This window comes from Micromys minutus (assembly GCF_963924665.1).
Source record: "Micromys minutus genome assembly, chromosome: 26".
Taxonomy (NCBI): domain Eukaryota; kingdom Metazoa; phylum Chordata; class Mammalia; order Rodentia; family Muridae; genus Micromys; species Micromys minutus.
This window is the reverse complement of record NC_137961.1, coordinates 19,179,149-19,196,059: the sequence shown is the minus strand read 5'-3', so window position 1 is coordinate 19,196,059 and position 16,911 is coordinate 19,179,149. Positions and strand designations below refer to the sequence as shown.

At 39.5% G+C, this 16,911-nt stretch overlaps 1 protein-coding gene across 1 annotated transcript in view; it reads left to right on the top strand.

Annotated features, from left to right (window-relative positions):
* Positions 1 to 16,911, top strand: part of NECAB1 (N-terminal EF-hand calcium binding protein 1) — a gene marked incomplete at both ends in the record, with an annotated part of 152,462 nt that overhangs the window by 53,740 nt on the left and 81,811 nt on the right. The window contains 2 exons of the mRNA XM_080938763.1: positions 4,826 to 4,851; positions 10,500 to 10,597. Of these exons, the coding sequence (XP_080794889.1) occupies positions 4,826 to 4,851; positions 10,500 to 10,597 (124 nt within the window). The remainder of the gene's footprint in view (positions 1 to 4,825; positions 4,852 to 10,499; positions 10,598 to 16,911) is intronic.

The window sequence follows — 16,911 nt, the reverse complement described above, 5'->3', positions numbered from 1 at the left end:
TTTTAAACTAGCTCTTGAGTTCATGGGGCGTTCAAAGGACAAGCAAGACAGAGACCAAACTATGACGCTATTTGATGTGCATGGCCATTTGAACCCCACATGGGACATTCAAACAGGCCTAACAATTTCCTAGGGCTTCTAGAAAAAATGCCATAAACTGAGTGGCTTAGAGCGACAGGAATTTATTTTCTCACAGTCTGAAGGCTTGAAGTCCAGCATAGTATAGGCTCAGCAAGACCTTGCTCTCTCCAGTTTTAGGAGAGCCTTTCCTCATTTTCCCACCTTCTTAGGGTACCTGGAAAACGTTGACAATTCTTGGCTTATGCCTGACTCTTACCAAGTTCTCTCTGTATCTGAGTCTTAATATACAATTTTTTCTTTCTCTTCTCACCTAAAGAAGGATCACTTAGCATACACAGTCTTGCGTCATTACCCCCATCTTAATTTGATTGAATTTGCAAAGACCTCTGAGTCTTTGTATCCATAAAGACTACTGCATGGAAGAGGTAAGTATTTTGAGGATACAAACTGCTCACTACAATGCACAGAGGAAGTAATTAGTATGTCAGGCCTGAGTAAATCAATAACTTGTAACTTGCGAGATATGTGCTTTTCTTACTCCAGCTAATCTTCCATATATGAGACATGTTTATGTATGAAAAACAGTCTGAGTTTAATAGGCTTAGGTGAGTTCAGTTCTTGTATGAACCTGGGATTTAATGATTGCAGAAAAATATATAGGACACGGAAACTATAGTTTTCAAATGGAGGCTACTATGAAGGAACGAATATAATCAGAAACAGCAAAGGAGGAATTTAGAATGGTGGTATTCTAATGAGACCGTCACAATCCTTTGTTCATATTTTGGGGCTGAAATGCAGGTAAATCTGTAGGAAAATACCTAGAGGAGACAGTAAGAGGAGAAGAATGCTGATCCGAATATAAAATTGTTCTGGAGCATAACCTGAACTGAGACCTGGGTATCTCGAGTTAAAATTGTCCATGACATTGATAACTCTTCAGTTACATTTAATGGACCTGTGATAACACACAGTTCACAACGCTGATGCACACTTGGTTTCTCTGTCTTTATATCACCATTGCCAATCAAGTGGCTATGCATATCTGTGTGTTGGATTTTTTACCACTCTCTGGTGGAAGTTGAGCTTTCTTGTAATCACACCTGACTCATTGGCTGTCTATTGGAATGTGTGAGGCTTTGTCAGCATTCGCTCTTTGCATTTGGCTTTTTCCCCGTTCCCCAGATCCTTTCGCTACCTCAGTTTAATCTGATGCTATTGTTCAAATACCATTGGACTTCTGCTTTACACATAGTACAAAGAAGAAAAATGCCATAAGATACACTCTGGACTCGTCTGTAGTTCATGGGTCCTTTAACATCCGGCCTCACTACAGGATGGACTAGATCCCGGTTTGAAACAAGTCCTACTAGAATTTATCCACGTAAACCTGCTACAAAGAGAACTCTGGCTTCCTATCTATACTAACAACATGACACAAAAACAACCGAATACAGGCCCATCAGAGCCACTGACAAGGTAACACTTGACAAGCACCCCTTTGTAACATAGAACGGGCAGGACTCCTGTTCTTATTATTTCTAACAGCTCCACTTTATGCTGTATTCCAAGCAGTTTGATTTTCAGCAGTAGATTGACACTATTTATTTTGAATTTCTGAAAAATGCAAAACTGTGTCCTTGAACATCCCTTTTAATTCTGAAGTTCTATAAAAACAGTAAGACAGGAAAAAAATCGCATATCCTACAGTGATACTACAAAACATCTGCGATAGCACACGCTGAATTCCATGTGCTTTAAGACATTCTGTCGGCTTCTCCTTAAAGCATTTCATGAGTATCAGGGTTTTTACTGCACCTCTCCTTGTCCCTCCCTATCATAAGTAGACAGAACTGCTTACTGACCACATTCCCTTATTAGTTAATATAGGGAAAGAGGGGCGTTAGAAAGTTGTGTTAAGAAGTGTATCTTTTTTAAAGATTTTTTATTTATTTATTGTATATATCTGAGTACACTGTAACTGTCTTCAGACACACCAGGAGAGGGCATAGGGTCCTATTACAGATGGTTGTGAGCCACCATGTGGTTGCTGGGAATTGAACTCCTGACCTTGGCAAGAGCAGTCAGTGCTCTTAACCGTTGAGCCATCTCTCCAGCCCAAGAAATGTATCTTAACGAGTAGTGTCTTCTAGTCTATAATCCGGATGTGGATTTACAGACATACTGGTCCAGATGTTATAGAAGTAAGATATACAAAAGAAGTAAAGATTAGGATTAAATATAATGCCAAGATACAAATGAAACTGTGCATCCTCTGGGTTATGTGCTTCACCCAGATGAGCCAGCCCTGGCCACCTCAGTAACTTGCAAACTGGGCTCTGCAGTTTGCTTTCCGTTTCTCACTAGCTAATTGCAACCAATTTGTCAGTATAATCTAATTAAGCTACTCACCTTTAGACTGGTCTGTGATTTCAAGCTGATAAGAAGGCAAGGAGGAAGGAACTTCATAAATTGTTGTGTTAGGCCTTTTGTCTTTTCAGCCCCAGTTCCTCGATGATGACTTTCATTTCAATCAAAGGAATAGCTTCGTTCTCTAAAATTAAATGAATTTTTATTCACACTTTTAACTTTTATTGCAAATATATAATTTTAATCAGCATAACTGTGGGCCTATATTTTACAAAACCTACTTTAATAAGGGTTCTTAAACGCTTCAACCTCCTTTATAGCCCACTGACCAAAGGCAGGGGAGAAAGATGGCTAATAGGACAAGGGGGATGTGGACCTGTTTAGAAGTAGTTCCTTGGAGTGATTCCAATCTTTGTTGTCAGCAGTCCAGTTCACTGGCAAAACACCAATGTAAATCAGCAGCAGTCTCTCAGTCCAGAACAAATGTAAGGATACACCAATTCACCAAAATGGCAAAAAAAGCAGCCAGACATTGTTTGGTGCATTTCTCTCTACAAAGTCACGACAAGTAAAGATCAGAGAAGAAATCGAGGAAGTCCAGTGCAAGAGTGTCATCAGCAATGACCAGAGTCAGTGAAGCCCAATGAAGACCAGCAGGGCAAACCAACACTAGAGTGTCACCCACTGTCTATTGGGTTGTACCTATACTCTTACCAGACATCACGTGTCCTCCCAAGAGTCTGTTCCAGCAAAACATCACTTGCCCTTCCACCACGGAGCTTTCAGAAAAACACTACATGCCTGTTCTCAGCAAAACATCCTGTTATGTGTCTGCTCCAGCAAAACATCCTCTCACAAGTCAGTTTCCAGAAGAACACCAATGACGTAATTGGCTCTCTGGTGAAGCCAGAAATTTCCACTTCACATAACAATTATTCCTCTACTCTTTTCTACCTATATTTAACCTTTGGACTTTAGCCTGATTGTAGTACCCTGACATACAGTCTTTGATTCCTCAGTCAAGTTCTCTAATTCTCCCGCATAAGCTGATTAATTATAATTTACTTTTTTCCTATATGAGTATACCTCTTTGTGTTTAGGACAAGATCTCCCTATGTAGATGTGACTGTCCTGAAACTCCATATGTATACCATCTTTGACTTGACTGCACAGAGATATTCTTGCCTCTGCCTCCTGAGTGCTTGGATTAAAGTTATGTGCCATCATGTAATTTATGAGTCTACTAAGGATTTGAGCTCCAAGAGACTAGAAGTCTCATATATTCATTTTGATATCTATTGCAGCCTCAGGTATCAATGGCAGTTGGAATAATGTCTAACATGTATTAATATATGTTTGTAGAATAAATAGATGAATAACTAGGAGCCCACACCAAAACCAGCACAACAACCCCTAAATATTCTATTTGGTAGCAAATCTAATTTACAAAAACATGAATTGAAATATCAAAATATCCAAATATAAGGTAGGATATTCAGTGTCACATAATAAAATTTAAGTTTAGTTGCATAACAAGGAATGATAGAGCTGGTGATGAAATGCTGTGACAGTATCTCTCCTGTCTGGTATCCCTTTCTATGACTTAAAGGAAGACTTGCCCATGAAGTCTTTGAATTGTGATTTGTGACAAGTGTATATTCTAAGATTTTCAAACTCCTGCTCTTAGTTGATCCTCACATACTTTCGATCTTTAAAAGGTATGTTTCTAGTCCTCTTCCTTAAAATAAATAGGAATTATAATTTATCGTTAAATTCTTATTTATCATTGCTAATATTTTTATACTTCTTTCTCTCAAAATGGGATTGTTATAATGATCTACTGACTAATAAGTACCTAAAATTTCAAAGACAGTAAATTGTAGAGTCAAGATTTGGACTCAAGCATTCTGGCCCCAGGGCCTAAGTTCTTCACTACTGTGTGTTATTTTCTAATATGTTGAAAGGTAAAACACAAATACAAAATTTTTTGTTCAAGACAAACTCTGATATAATCATTATTAATAATGTAAAACTACTGAACAATGTAAAATGGAGAAGAGAAACTACCTAGCCATGCACATTCATTAAGCACTTATGTGGAGAGTAACTGTATTTAAATGTTTAGAACATTCAGTGAAAGGCTAAGAGTATGACCATGGATGATTATAGCATATGTGAGGTGATTGGTTGGCTAAAGTATCTTTTCATATCTCTACAAAGGGGTCCTTGGTCCACCGCTATGGCATTATTCTTCTGACAGTAATGTATTGTATTCACTAATATTTTGTCCAAGTATTTTAAATTCATCAGTTCTCAGCACTGAAAAAAATGAAAAAAATGTTATTAAAGAAATAATATCTTTCTCTCTTTTCAGCAATCTTGACACAGAAGAACTATGTGGTAAGTACCCTTACGACCAATCAAAGTGTTGTTAATTTGATTTTGAAAAGGGGGAGATGTGATGTGGTATTTCTCATACCTTGTAGTTTAAAGTCCTGGAGTAAGGAGTTTAAAATGTGAGTCTGAGTCACCAAGGATTTTTCTGTATCCTTGACTTTGGCTCCAGTGTACATGTTACTTAAACAGTTGGGCTTAGTTAATTTGCTTGTGAATAGAAAATTGCAATTGTGCGATGGTTTTATAGAAACTAATTCTTCACTAGCTTAATATGACTTTTCCATTTGCTTTAAAATTATCCTGCAGTCTTTCCAAAGTTGTATCTTTGAAATATAAAAATAACTTTGTTCCATATCTGTGCAATCATTCTAGAGACTTAAATGCACTTTTGAAAAAAAAGGCACAAATACAGAAAGAAAATATTTTCAAATGCCTAGTCTACCAGCCTTTTCATTTATCTCTGTTATTTTTAGGGTTAGGAACAAAACTCTGAAATTTAAAATGGGGAAAAGTAAATGATCTGAACTTTATTCCTTGTTTAAGAATGGAGCATTATAAAACTACTAAACTTGAAACATGTGTGTGTGTGTGTGTGTGTGTGTGTGTGTGTGTGTCTGAATGTGGAAAGTTTTATATTTTGCATTTTTAGACAAATGTGTTTTTAAAAAACCTTTCCACAATATGATTTTATCATCTAGGCAGCCTGAAACATTTAGATAGTTTAAAGAAAATATTTTCTAGGACTTCTCACTGACATCACAAACGTTTCCTAGCTACTGTAGAAATTTTACAATTTTAAAGCTCAACCACAGTCACCCAAATGGACATTTCCTGTCATTTAAGATTAGAAACCTTCTGTTTTATCAATCTGACAGATCAACGTAGGAAGATTTTTGTCAGTATAAAGTCCCACATTGTAATTTCAAGGCAGTAACTAAGCAAAACAAATAATAACCACAAACCAGGAGCTTTCGAAGGTTTCAATGGCCATTAGAAACTATGCTTTCCACATAATACCTGCAAAATGCCCCTCCCAGTTTAGGGACCAGAATGGAACTGAAGAAAGAAGATCTGGTGCATAAACAACGCATTTTGGAATCCCAGAAGGTTAGGCTTTTGTGACATTAGGGAAACCCTGCCATGACGTCACACACCATCACAGGTGGCTCCCACTCAGCATGACAATTATTGTACAAACCAGACAAAGGGGTTTCTATAGACCATGACGTTCAAATGTGTGGTAAACAGCAACACCCTTGAAGGTCAAGCTGGAGTCTGTCCTCCTGTGTAGACAGCCCCTTCCATTGAAGAGAGCTAAGACAACTACATTGATCATTTTGTGAAGGGAGACACCTACCACTCTCAGATGTCTGGGCACAGCATGCCAAAGTAGAAATTCCCTCCAGTTGTTCAGGTAATTCCTCTTATTTTCAACTCATTTTGCTTGAGTAAGATGAGCTGAATGAAAAAAAAAAACTGTTATTAATATGTCTTAAGACAAAAACATTTAGTGGCTCCTCTCCGATTGCTGTTGTCTGTCCTTAAGACACATCGGACAAGTCTCTGTCAGCTCCTAAAAAGCACAGCAGTGAGTCTTTATTTAATCATCCATACATGATGCTGCTTCCCTTTCTCTGTAATAATGAAACTTGATTAGTCATATACATATATGTACATATATATACATACATATATGTGTGTGTGTGTTTGTGTGTGTGTGTGTGTGAATTTGAATGCTACCCTTCCCCCACTGGTTTAACAAGGGAGCTGATTGGGCTTCGAGTCAACAGAATTTGTTTATATTTTTTAACCCAGTGATTATATTCATGATCTTGTTGTATATAATACTCTGCTCTGCTCTAGAATATGCGTTTTTATTTCTAAATTGCAGCTTCATTTCCCATTATTTTGTGAATATAAAATATTTAAGTTGGAGTTTAATCAGAGCCAACGCTTCAGTGTCAGCAATTGAAGTATGTCAGGCCACATCTCATACAAGTTTCCTGTCGGTGTGGGAGGGGTAAGGCTTGATTGACATAGAAAGGAGATTTCATACACTTTCTTCTAGAAACCCATTACAGATTCTATGTACCTAGATGTTAGCTTTTTTAAGCTTTTGCTAAATTCATCAGTTAATCTAATTATGGAACTAAAACTGAAAATCTATTAAAACATTACTTTAAAATATCTTTGCAGTCTAATTTATGAGAATAATATATAAATAATATTTTAATTAATAATGTTGCATCATGTGCGTATACCGGCTGAAGCACCATTGGTGAAGTTTGATTATGTGTGTTTCTTCAAAGTACATTTTTTGGTTGAGGTTTTTCTAGTCTATTCACCCAGTGATCAACCAAATTGCATTAAAATAATTATTCCTGGCCATGTCTACTAATTGTGTCCTTCAGACAACAGGGAATTAAACCTTGTCTCTCATCTCATTTACTTCGTTTTCTGCCTGGTTTACAAGCATGGAGGTGCTAACAAGGTACACACAGTGGAAACCATTTCTGAGCACAGAGAACGCTTTCTGAGGCAATTTTCTACTCCGATACATCAGGCATGGGCTCTTCTGTTCTTAAACCAGACCTAACTTGGAAGTCACAGAATAAAATTGAAAATCCAATCCTACTAATGCCATGCAGTGGGGAACAGAGAAGCTAACCTCGTATGAGCATTTTATTAGTGATGGTGCTCTGTTATGTATGGGAAGGTAATTTTCTTTGTGGGAGAATATCTGTTTATGAATTGCATTCTATTCTTCCATTGACAAATCCAGACAGTGTCAAAACTAATTTTCAAAAATCTTTCACTTCAACTGAGGGGGAAAAAGGTGATTCTAAGTTTTCCATAAATTCTGTGTAACTATTTTTTTCTGCAAATCCATGGAATTTATTTGTGTGTTTCAATAAAAGTAGGTTTTATTTTCTCTTGTTACCCAAAGACAAGTGTTTCAAGTGATCAGTATTTGCTCCAAACCTACTTTTCTCCAATGATATCATGTAATAGCTAAAGCAAGATACTAACATTGTGATTTAATTAATAAATATGAATTGTGGTTGACAGGAATATGACGTTATTCCAAGTCGAGCCATTTTTCTCCTGTTCCATTTACTCTACTCAGTGGCTGATTCATGTTCCTTAGTCTCTGATGAAATCCCTCCTGACAACAATCCTTTCCCTTGTCTCTTGAGTACATTGTAACTGTCTTCAGACACACCAGAAGAGGGCATCAGGTCCCATTACAGATGGTTGTGAGCCACCATGTGGGTGCTGGGAATTGAACTCAGGACCTCTGGAAGAGCAGTCAGTGCCCTTAACCACTGAGCCCAGTCTCTTGAAACCTCACTATCTCTCCCTAATCCTCAACATCACATCCAAGTAAAGTCTTTGAGAAAAGCTGTAGGATATCACTATTTTTTTCAAAATGTTTTACCTACCTGTTGTGCATAGCCGTCTTAAATTTCATTTTCATGTTGCACTCTGCAGAACCTGCAGAAAATGTTGATTTCTGGACCTTAACTCACAACTCGATCTGATGTAGCAGATGAGACTTGAATAATAATCTCAACTTCTAGCAAGTTCCTTGGAATGATACTTCCCAGACTTAAATATACCCATAAATCATCTGGCGTCGTATTAAAACACATTTGTGAGTCGGCCGGTCTGTGAGCCTGAGGTGGTGTGTGCTAGCAAGTTCCGGCTGCTGGTCCACAAAGAGGAAAATCAAGGAAGCCTTGGAGGACTGTCACAGTGAAGAACATAAACCTCAGTGTGAGGAGAAAGGCAGAACACTAAGCGGGAGGTGTTGATGGGCAGCACAGCCTCCTCTCTCTCCAGAGACCACAGCATCTCACTGTGAAAGAGCATCAGTGACACTGAACTTCTCCATCGTACTTAGCTGGGTTCCAGGGCTGGCACTGTAGTTGGTCCCATTCCTACTTGCAGTGACAGTCATTGCTAGCTGGTACATGACTTACAGTGTAGTTGCTCTCTCTCTCCCTTAACTCTCACGCTGTAGGTGTTAAGATGAACAAATGCATAAATCAGGAGGAGGGGCAGTGCATGAGACCCTGAAAGGTTCCAATCTGCAGCCTACAGGCCAATGAGTTTCCCTTTCTCAATTGAAAATTGATCCTTCTGTCAAAACCTTGGTGAAAATTCTTTTGCAAAATTCCTTCTGTCAAATTCTTTGTGCAAAACCTTTAAAGCATTCAATTCTCTCTTTTATTTTCACTGGATAAATTTTTAATTCTCATATGTAAAATGCCTCTATAGTCTCCATGAATTAACAAACTTTTCTGTGTTTTACTTCGCATGTTTTGCTTATTTCAACTTAATGTTGCTTCTATCCTGATAGACATTTGTTGCAGTAAATATTAAAAAATAGAAAACGGTTTATCTCTTTACCGGTCATGAGATCACACTCCTCAGATCCGACCCTGATACGGAGCCTCCAGCACCTCTGGAGCCCAGTCTGAGCTGCCAACACGGCCCAACTTCCTTCCCTTGGCAGTTTACTACCGCCTGTTCTCCGCCTCTGTCCTGGGGTATTTCTGTACCCCAAAATCCCACACAAACACAACTCTATATCCCAATAGCTTTTCATTCAAGTTTATATATTCAACTCTCAATCCACAAATCCTCTACACAACAAGATTGCATCAAATAGACAAAGATACAAACTACCCTTCTATATGAGATACTACACCTGTAAAATCCTCAATGGTCATAGCTATTTAACACCAATAAATCCCACCTTGGTCCAGCTGATCCTTGTTGCCATGATCTCTAACCTCTGTCCTCTGTGTGTGAGTTTATATCATTTTAGTATAATTTCTAGAATATTATGGTATTATAGAAATATAATAATAAATAGTAGCTCCTCAATAGATTGTTCACAGGTATGGTAAAGACTATTTACATGGTCAATAAAAGTTGTCCATCTCATACATAAAACTTTAAGATTGGATGTCCCTGATTTTAGAAATCTGAGTTCTGTAAATGAAGTTTCCCCTTATCTGTAATTGAAATTATTTTGTGCTTTACATTTTCATTTTAATCATAAATTCCAAGGCACTACTTATTCCTAGCAATGGAAAAATATGATAAACATGGCTTTTGCTCCATTAAAATAAATCTCTAAAGTCACGAGTTGCTTTTGCACATGACAGAAGTGTGCCCTGGGGTAGAGCCACAGTTGGCCTCCTTTGTGCTTTGCAGCATCAAACCTCGAGGGAAAGCTAGCCTTTCTAAATGTTTCCTAGATGAAACAAGAACATTTTTACATTTTTCCTCAAACTGCTATCCTGTGGGATCTGTAATATCTGCTGCTGAGAAGAGCCTTTTATTAACTCAGCCTTACCATCAAGCTCTGACTCATGTCTCCCCACCCCCCTTTTTGTAAGAAAGAACACCTTTTGTGAGTAATTATAATCAGCGAGGTCTCTTTTTTTTTTTCTATTTTAGTTTTCCAATAAAATTAGTATGCTACTATAGTTTCACTTGAAAGATTTTTCGTTATCAGTTATATAAGGCCAACATTTGCTCACTGATGTATGAAGTAAATTATCAGTCGTTTTTGTGATTTTTGTTTTATGATTATCTAAACCGCAATATAAATTTATTTTAATACTTTTCCTCTCCAGAATATTTTTCTCAGCACCTGGGTGAATATGAAAATGTTCTGGCCGCACTTGAAGACCTGAATCTCTCCATCCTGAAGGCAATGGGCAAGACAAAGAAAGTAAGGCAGTGCCCAATGGTCACTCTCCAGAACAGTATCTTCCCTGAAAACTATTTTCTTGAAACTCATATGCATTTCTCAATTTATCCTGAAAGTACAGTCTGCTTCTATCAGTGATGGCGTATTTGTTTTGTTTTGTTTTTATATATTGACTATATTCTTCCTTCACAGCACAATTGCTAGTCTGAACCGAGCACCGGAAACCATTTTGTGCTGAGGATACAAAGATACCCCAAGCTATTCTAGAAATTCTGGAAATGGTGGTAATGCATGTGGGTAAATAAGTACATTATTATGCAACGGAGAGGAACCCAAGATGGAAAACTTAGTTCACACTGAAAGAGATAATACCTGAGGATTTAGAAATCAAGATCTTAGTCACTAGACAATAGAGAGGTAACAGCATGTTCAAAGTCTGTGTCAGAAATGGCCCAGGACACTCAACGAAATAAACATGAATAGTAAGAAAGTTGGGGGGGTGGGGAGAAGAGACTGACACATTGGAGATGAAGCTGGATTGGGGAAGGGCTGCATCTTCCATGATGCCACCAAAGCTGCCCCAAGATGCAAAAAAGACAGTATTTCAAGCAGAGATTTGGTCTTTTGGAAGGAGTGCCTGATAATTAGCCTGTAATTAAGATAAGAATTCGAGGGCATGGACTCAGGAAGGTGGATGAGGAGGCTGGTTAACCAGTTCTGGTGAGGGATACTTGAATTTGGAGGACAAATCAATGGTAAATACCGAGAATACAAAGTGGTTTGCCACAGTAGCTGTAGAATTTGGAGAAAGACGAAGACAGACAGAAACCTGGGACCCACTATGCCGTCCACAGACCTGCCCTCCTGCAGACAGCACACGCTGGCCATAAACAGCCGTTTGCTGCCACATCATGCAGCGCGACCCAGAATGTCACCCAGGGGCCTGCCAGCACAGCCTGCCTGGCCAGCCTACAGTGGGACCTACCACAGTATCTGAGTCTTTGCTGGTCAGATGGAAGAGAGAGAGAAGAGGGGAGGCTTGAGCATTGTGATGAGGGATGGGAAGGGAGACTCGAGGATGGAGAGGAGTGACCTGTTGTGAGTGGCCAGCACCATCAACTGGGACCATATCGAGGTCCCAGCCCGAGATGCCAGGTAGGGCCATGTCTGGGTCCCTGGCTATGCAGTGGCAGACATTAGTGTCATGTCCGTATCTCCTACTAACCCTAGAGAACATTTCTGGTGGGGCAACCAACAGGGACCCCGTGGATGTCCGAGGGCTATCTGTCCCTGCCCCTTACTTGTTGCTGTGCTCTGGAGAGCTGGTTCCTCTTCTCACCAGTTGCAGTACTGGCCGGAGCAGGCCCTGCAAGGGCCCAGGCAGCACAGTGGAGCTGGCCCTGGTGGATACAGGTGAGCCAGCCCTCAAGGAGAGCTAGTCCTGCTCCTCCTCGGCTGCAGCACTCCGGAGGGCAGCCCTGCACCTCGCCTGGAGAGCACAGCGAATGGTGCAGGTGAGACCAGTGGAGAACGCTACTCCATCCTAGCCCCTGCGAAGTAGGGAAGGCTGGCCCCAGGGTCATGAGAGCAAGTGAGCTGGCCCCGTCCCTCTCTGGCTGCCTACTGGGCCCTACACCTCTACTGAGTTACACAGTAGAGCTGGTCCTGATGGTGTAGGAACTAGTGAGCGAGCCCTAAGGGTTTGAGAGTGGGGAAAGCTGGCCCAGCCCCTTGCAGACTTCAGCACTTGGAAATGTGGGCCCTGCAACTTGACTGGGCAGCACAGTGAAATTGGCTCTGGTGCTGGGGAGTAGGGGGGTGAATGCTAGGCGAAGGGGGGGGGGCGAGCCACCCCTGAGGTATCTAGAGCAGCGTTGAGCGCCCTAGCTACAGCAGTTCTGCAGAGCTCCACCCCGGAGGTTCCCATAAGGGAGAGCCTGTGGGCTGATCGTCACAAGTACCATACAGAGGCAGACTCAGGGCTCTGAGTTGGCCTACCCAAAAATCGATATCATTTTCAAACTGGTGGGAAACAAGAAAAGAGCCAGTCCCGTTGATCCAGAGCAGCAGGATCTCCCTGACACGGAGCAACAACAGAATAATCAGGAGAGTCCCAGTGAGCATCCAATATTGATGGTGTCACAAAAGCCAGCGATCTCGAACCAAACTACTGACTCATTGCAATGACTGTTTGCAAGTGAAGACACGTGGTAGACAGAGGGATACACTGTGGGACACACTGTGACATATTTCAGCTTCCACAATGAAAGGTTTCAATGCTTTGGGGTGTGTGTGTGTGTGTGTGTGTGTTTATTTGGGGGAGAGGTTGCAAGAGCAAAGGACAGATATGAAGAGAAAAGGCAATGAGAGGTACTGGAGTGCATAATGTGAAACAAGGAATCAATAAAAAGTAAAAATATATATTATTATATTTTTATAATATATATGTATATGTATTAACCTTATAAACTAGAGCAACATACTATACTTATGAAGAAAAAAATAACAGACAACACAAATCAAGAAAGTGAAATGAGACAGTAGAAACAATAGGAACAGATTTTGAGAAAACAATGCTTAGGAAGTCTCTCCCCCAAATGCACAGGAAGACAGACAGTCCAAGTACCAGCCAGTGATGTTTTATATCCCGAATAAACTGCACAGAGGCTGAGCCGAGCCAAGAGGACAAAAGTCCAACCCTAAAGCATTTTAACTGGACTTCCTCAGAGGACTCTAGGAACTGTAACTAACTTTTGCCCTTGGTTAGTTTATCTCCACAAGTGGTGGTTTTAAAATCTATGCCGGGCCTCCTATTGTCAGCTACTTGAACGGTGCCAAGACGAAGTTGGCAAGTTCAGTGCTTGCCTAGGATCCACACTACAGCTGACCTAAGCAACATAGCAAATACCTAGTTCATAGAAACTAAAGAATAGAAAACAGGATTGGTTAGGGTGTCTCCAGAGCACTTGTTTAGTGTCCATGAGGTCATGAGTTCAATTCCCAGTATTACAAATAAATGAATAAACTCAGCTTGACACGTATTGTGCTTTGAATGTAAAATAGTCCCCAAGATTATTTGTTGGAACATTTAATTCCCAGATGATGTCTGCTTTGGAAAGTTGTAGCAGTTTTAGGAAGTAAAGCCAGCCTGGAGAAGTTGGTCACTGGGGGCAGACCCGGAGGTTCTATAGCCCTGTTCCACTTCCTGTCTGCTCCTTACTTCTTCCAAGACACAAAAAGGCAAAGTTCCAGGTCCTCACTTCTGACCCCATGAAGCTGCCCACCACTGTGGCTTCTCCGGCATGATAGACAGTGTCTCCTCACACTGTGAGTCAAAATAGATCCATTCTCTCATAAGTGGATTATTATTAGATATGTAGAAGCAGCAGTGAGAAAATCAGCTGACACAAAGTGTCCTTCCTCTTCATTCTTTAGGTCTTATCTTTAGTGGCCTCCTTAAGAAACTGTCTTGTTCCCCGTCTACAAGTTTCCTCTCTCTTACAAAATTCCCTTGTTAGTTGCTATTGGCCATCACAATGAGTAGCTCTGAGTTACTATGTAATTAAAAGTGTTTCTGTAGAAAACAAAAGTAATGCCTTTATTTCTTTGTTTATTTTACTTGGCACAGTTGCTCTAAGCCCTGGAAAGACCCTCAAAATTTAAATTTTATTCCGGTATCAAATAAATGCTGTAGTTAAAGGAGTATCCCTGCAGTTCAAAACAGCTTTAAAAAAAAAAAAAAAAAAACTTCAATTTCTTGTAGGAAAAAAAATGATCCTAAATTCTAGAAGTTTTCAAGGTTTTTTTTTTTAAATAGGAAGGTAAAATGAGCACATAATCTTTTATATTTTTATACAAGCATTCACTAAAATTCTGTTGTTTTCCTTGTGTTAATACAACGAGGTCTTGTGACATTTAAACCAAAGCTGATCTTCTATTTTCATCTCTTATGTTGATTTTTTTTTTTTGCATTGACCCTTCACATTTGTTTGATTTACATAATACTGCTTAATCTAGGATAACATCTTTTTCTAAGGGAAAAAGTGAAACAGTAGAAAATAAAATTAGAAATCACATCTTAGTATGGTAGCTTAAAGACGGGTGGGATGCAGGCATCCCAACACCTTTCAAGACACTGGAGACCTGTTAGGCACCTCCTCTGTGTTGCCAGCCTAGGGAAGTCTGCTAACTGACAGCCAGCATTTCTCTTTTAGAACCCTGGTATATTTTTATCCGGATGAAAAAGTACTGTCTCAGTAGGAAGGGCTGCCATCCCAGGCTTTTAGGAAAAGTGAAATACGAGCCAGTTGTGGTATCTTGACTGGCAGCACATCTGTTTGCCTAATCAGAGGAGAAATAACTGGGTGCTGACTGTTTAACTCAAGCCCCAGAGAGTGAGTCAGGACAGATCCAGTGTACTGTGGTCACTGTAAAATCATGATTTTTTTTAATTGAACAACTTTATTTTAAAAAACAAAGATAAGTGTACATATTTTAAAGCATTTTGCATAAAAGTATATGAATACATTTTTGTCAGTACTTGATTTTTTTTAAAGGTTTGATAGTATGCATTAAAATCTTCCTAGTTACAATGAGCATAAAGTACATGTAAAACAAGATGTAACCTGGAAGTAGTCAAAGTTTTCTTGGTGTGTAAAGATTAAGCATTATGGTTTTTCATTTTCTTTTTTTTTCTATAGTTTGGTGTCATCAGAGAAAACTGAACTTGAACTGGAAAAAATGGGGAAAGTAGCATTTCCTGTTAGAGAGGTAGTATTTAGTACTGGTGTGGTGCCCATACCTATGATTCCAGAAATAATAGGCTGAGGCACAGGTTCAAGGCAAGCCTGGGCTACAGATAAGGTGCTTCTAAAAGTTAAAGATGTAGTGACCTTTCCGCTTGCTAGAGGATGAAATATATCCAGTTTCAAATATAATGAAATCAAGAACAACAAGTAAACACTGATGGCCTCCAGTTGACATGTTTCCCAAATAGCCAGAAAGTCCACCTCTATTTCTTGACTAATTCATTCCTTCATCTTTTACATCAAATACCCCGGCAACATCAATAAATATTTTCACACATTAACTTTGTTTGAGATTCGACTGTCTTGTTCCACTGACAGAACTGTGTCTGTGTCTGCTAACACAGCTGAACAGCAGTTAACTTTCAGATACTTAACATATCTGAAAGTGTGAAAATCCCAATCCTCCTTTGTATTTCTATTCTTAAGGTTTTCCCGTCTGTTTTGCCATTTTTATGTAAATTTTGTAGCTGGTTTTTGCTCTTTACAAATTCCTTTTGTTAGAGTTGTTGAGATTTGTACAAATCTCAAACTTTGTAATTTTTGAGAGAACCATATAGATTTCATCTGTGTTCTTTTTAAGGTATATGCATGTCTTAGTTAGGGTTTTACTGATGTGAACAGACACCATTACCAATACAACTCTTATAAGGACAGCATTTAATTAAGCTGGCTTACAGGTTCAGCGGTTCAGTTCATTATCATCAAGTCAATAAATATGGTAACATCCAGGAAAACATTGTGCAGGAGGAGCTGAGGGTTCTACATCTTCATTGGAAGGCTGCTAGCAGAATACTAGCTTCCAAGAAGCTAGGATAAGGGTTTTAACCCCAAGCTCACAGTGACACACCTACTCCAATAAGGCCACAACTACTCCAACATGGCCATACCTTCTAATGGTGCCACTCCCTGGGCAGAGCATATACAAACTATCACAGGAGGTTTCTGTTTATTCAACTCAATTTTTCTCCTTTTCTACATTTTTATAGTATTTAATGAAGATTCAAATAATTTCTTAGATCAGTCCATAAAAGGTTTATATTTGGTCTCTCATACACAGCATTTTAGTGAATGACTTTCATAAGCACACTCAGCAACTCTGCAGGCCACTTTCTTGAGTAGATGACCCCATCAGTAAATAGGGGGTTAGCTTCCTTTGTTGCTGTTCTAGATTTGAGCCCTGAGATATGTTGCCACCACAGGCCTGTATGTTTTCCATGAAAACCGATCAGTCTCTACAGTCTTTCACTTCTCACTTCTTCCTCCACTTTGCTAATTAGAAACTTTATAAAGTTTATGTGATGGTTTGTATATGCTCGGCCCAGGGTATGGTACTATTGTGGTCTTGTTGGAATAGGTGTGTCACTGTGGGCGTGGACTTTAATACCCTCATTTTAGCTACCTGGAAGTCATTATTCCGCTAGCAGCCTTCAGATAAAGATGTAGAACTCGCAGCTCTGCCTTCACCAGGCCTGCCTGGATGCTGCCATGCTCCCACCTTGATGATAATGAATCGAACCTCTGAACCTG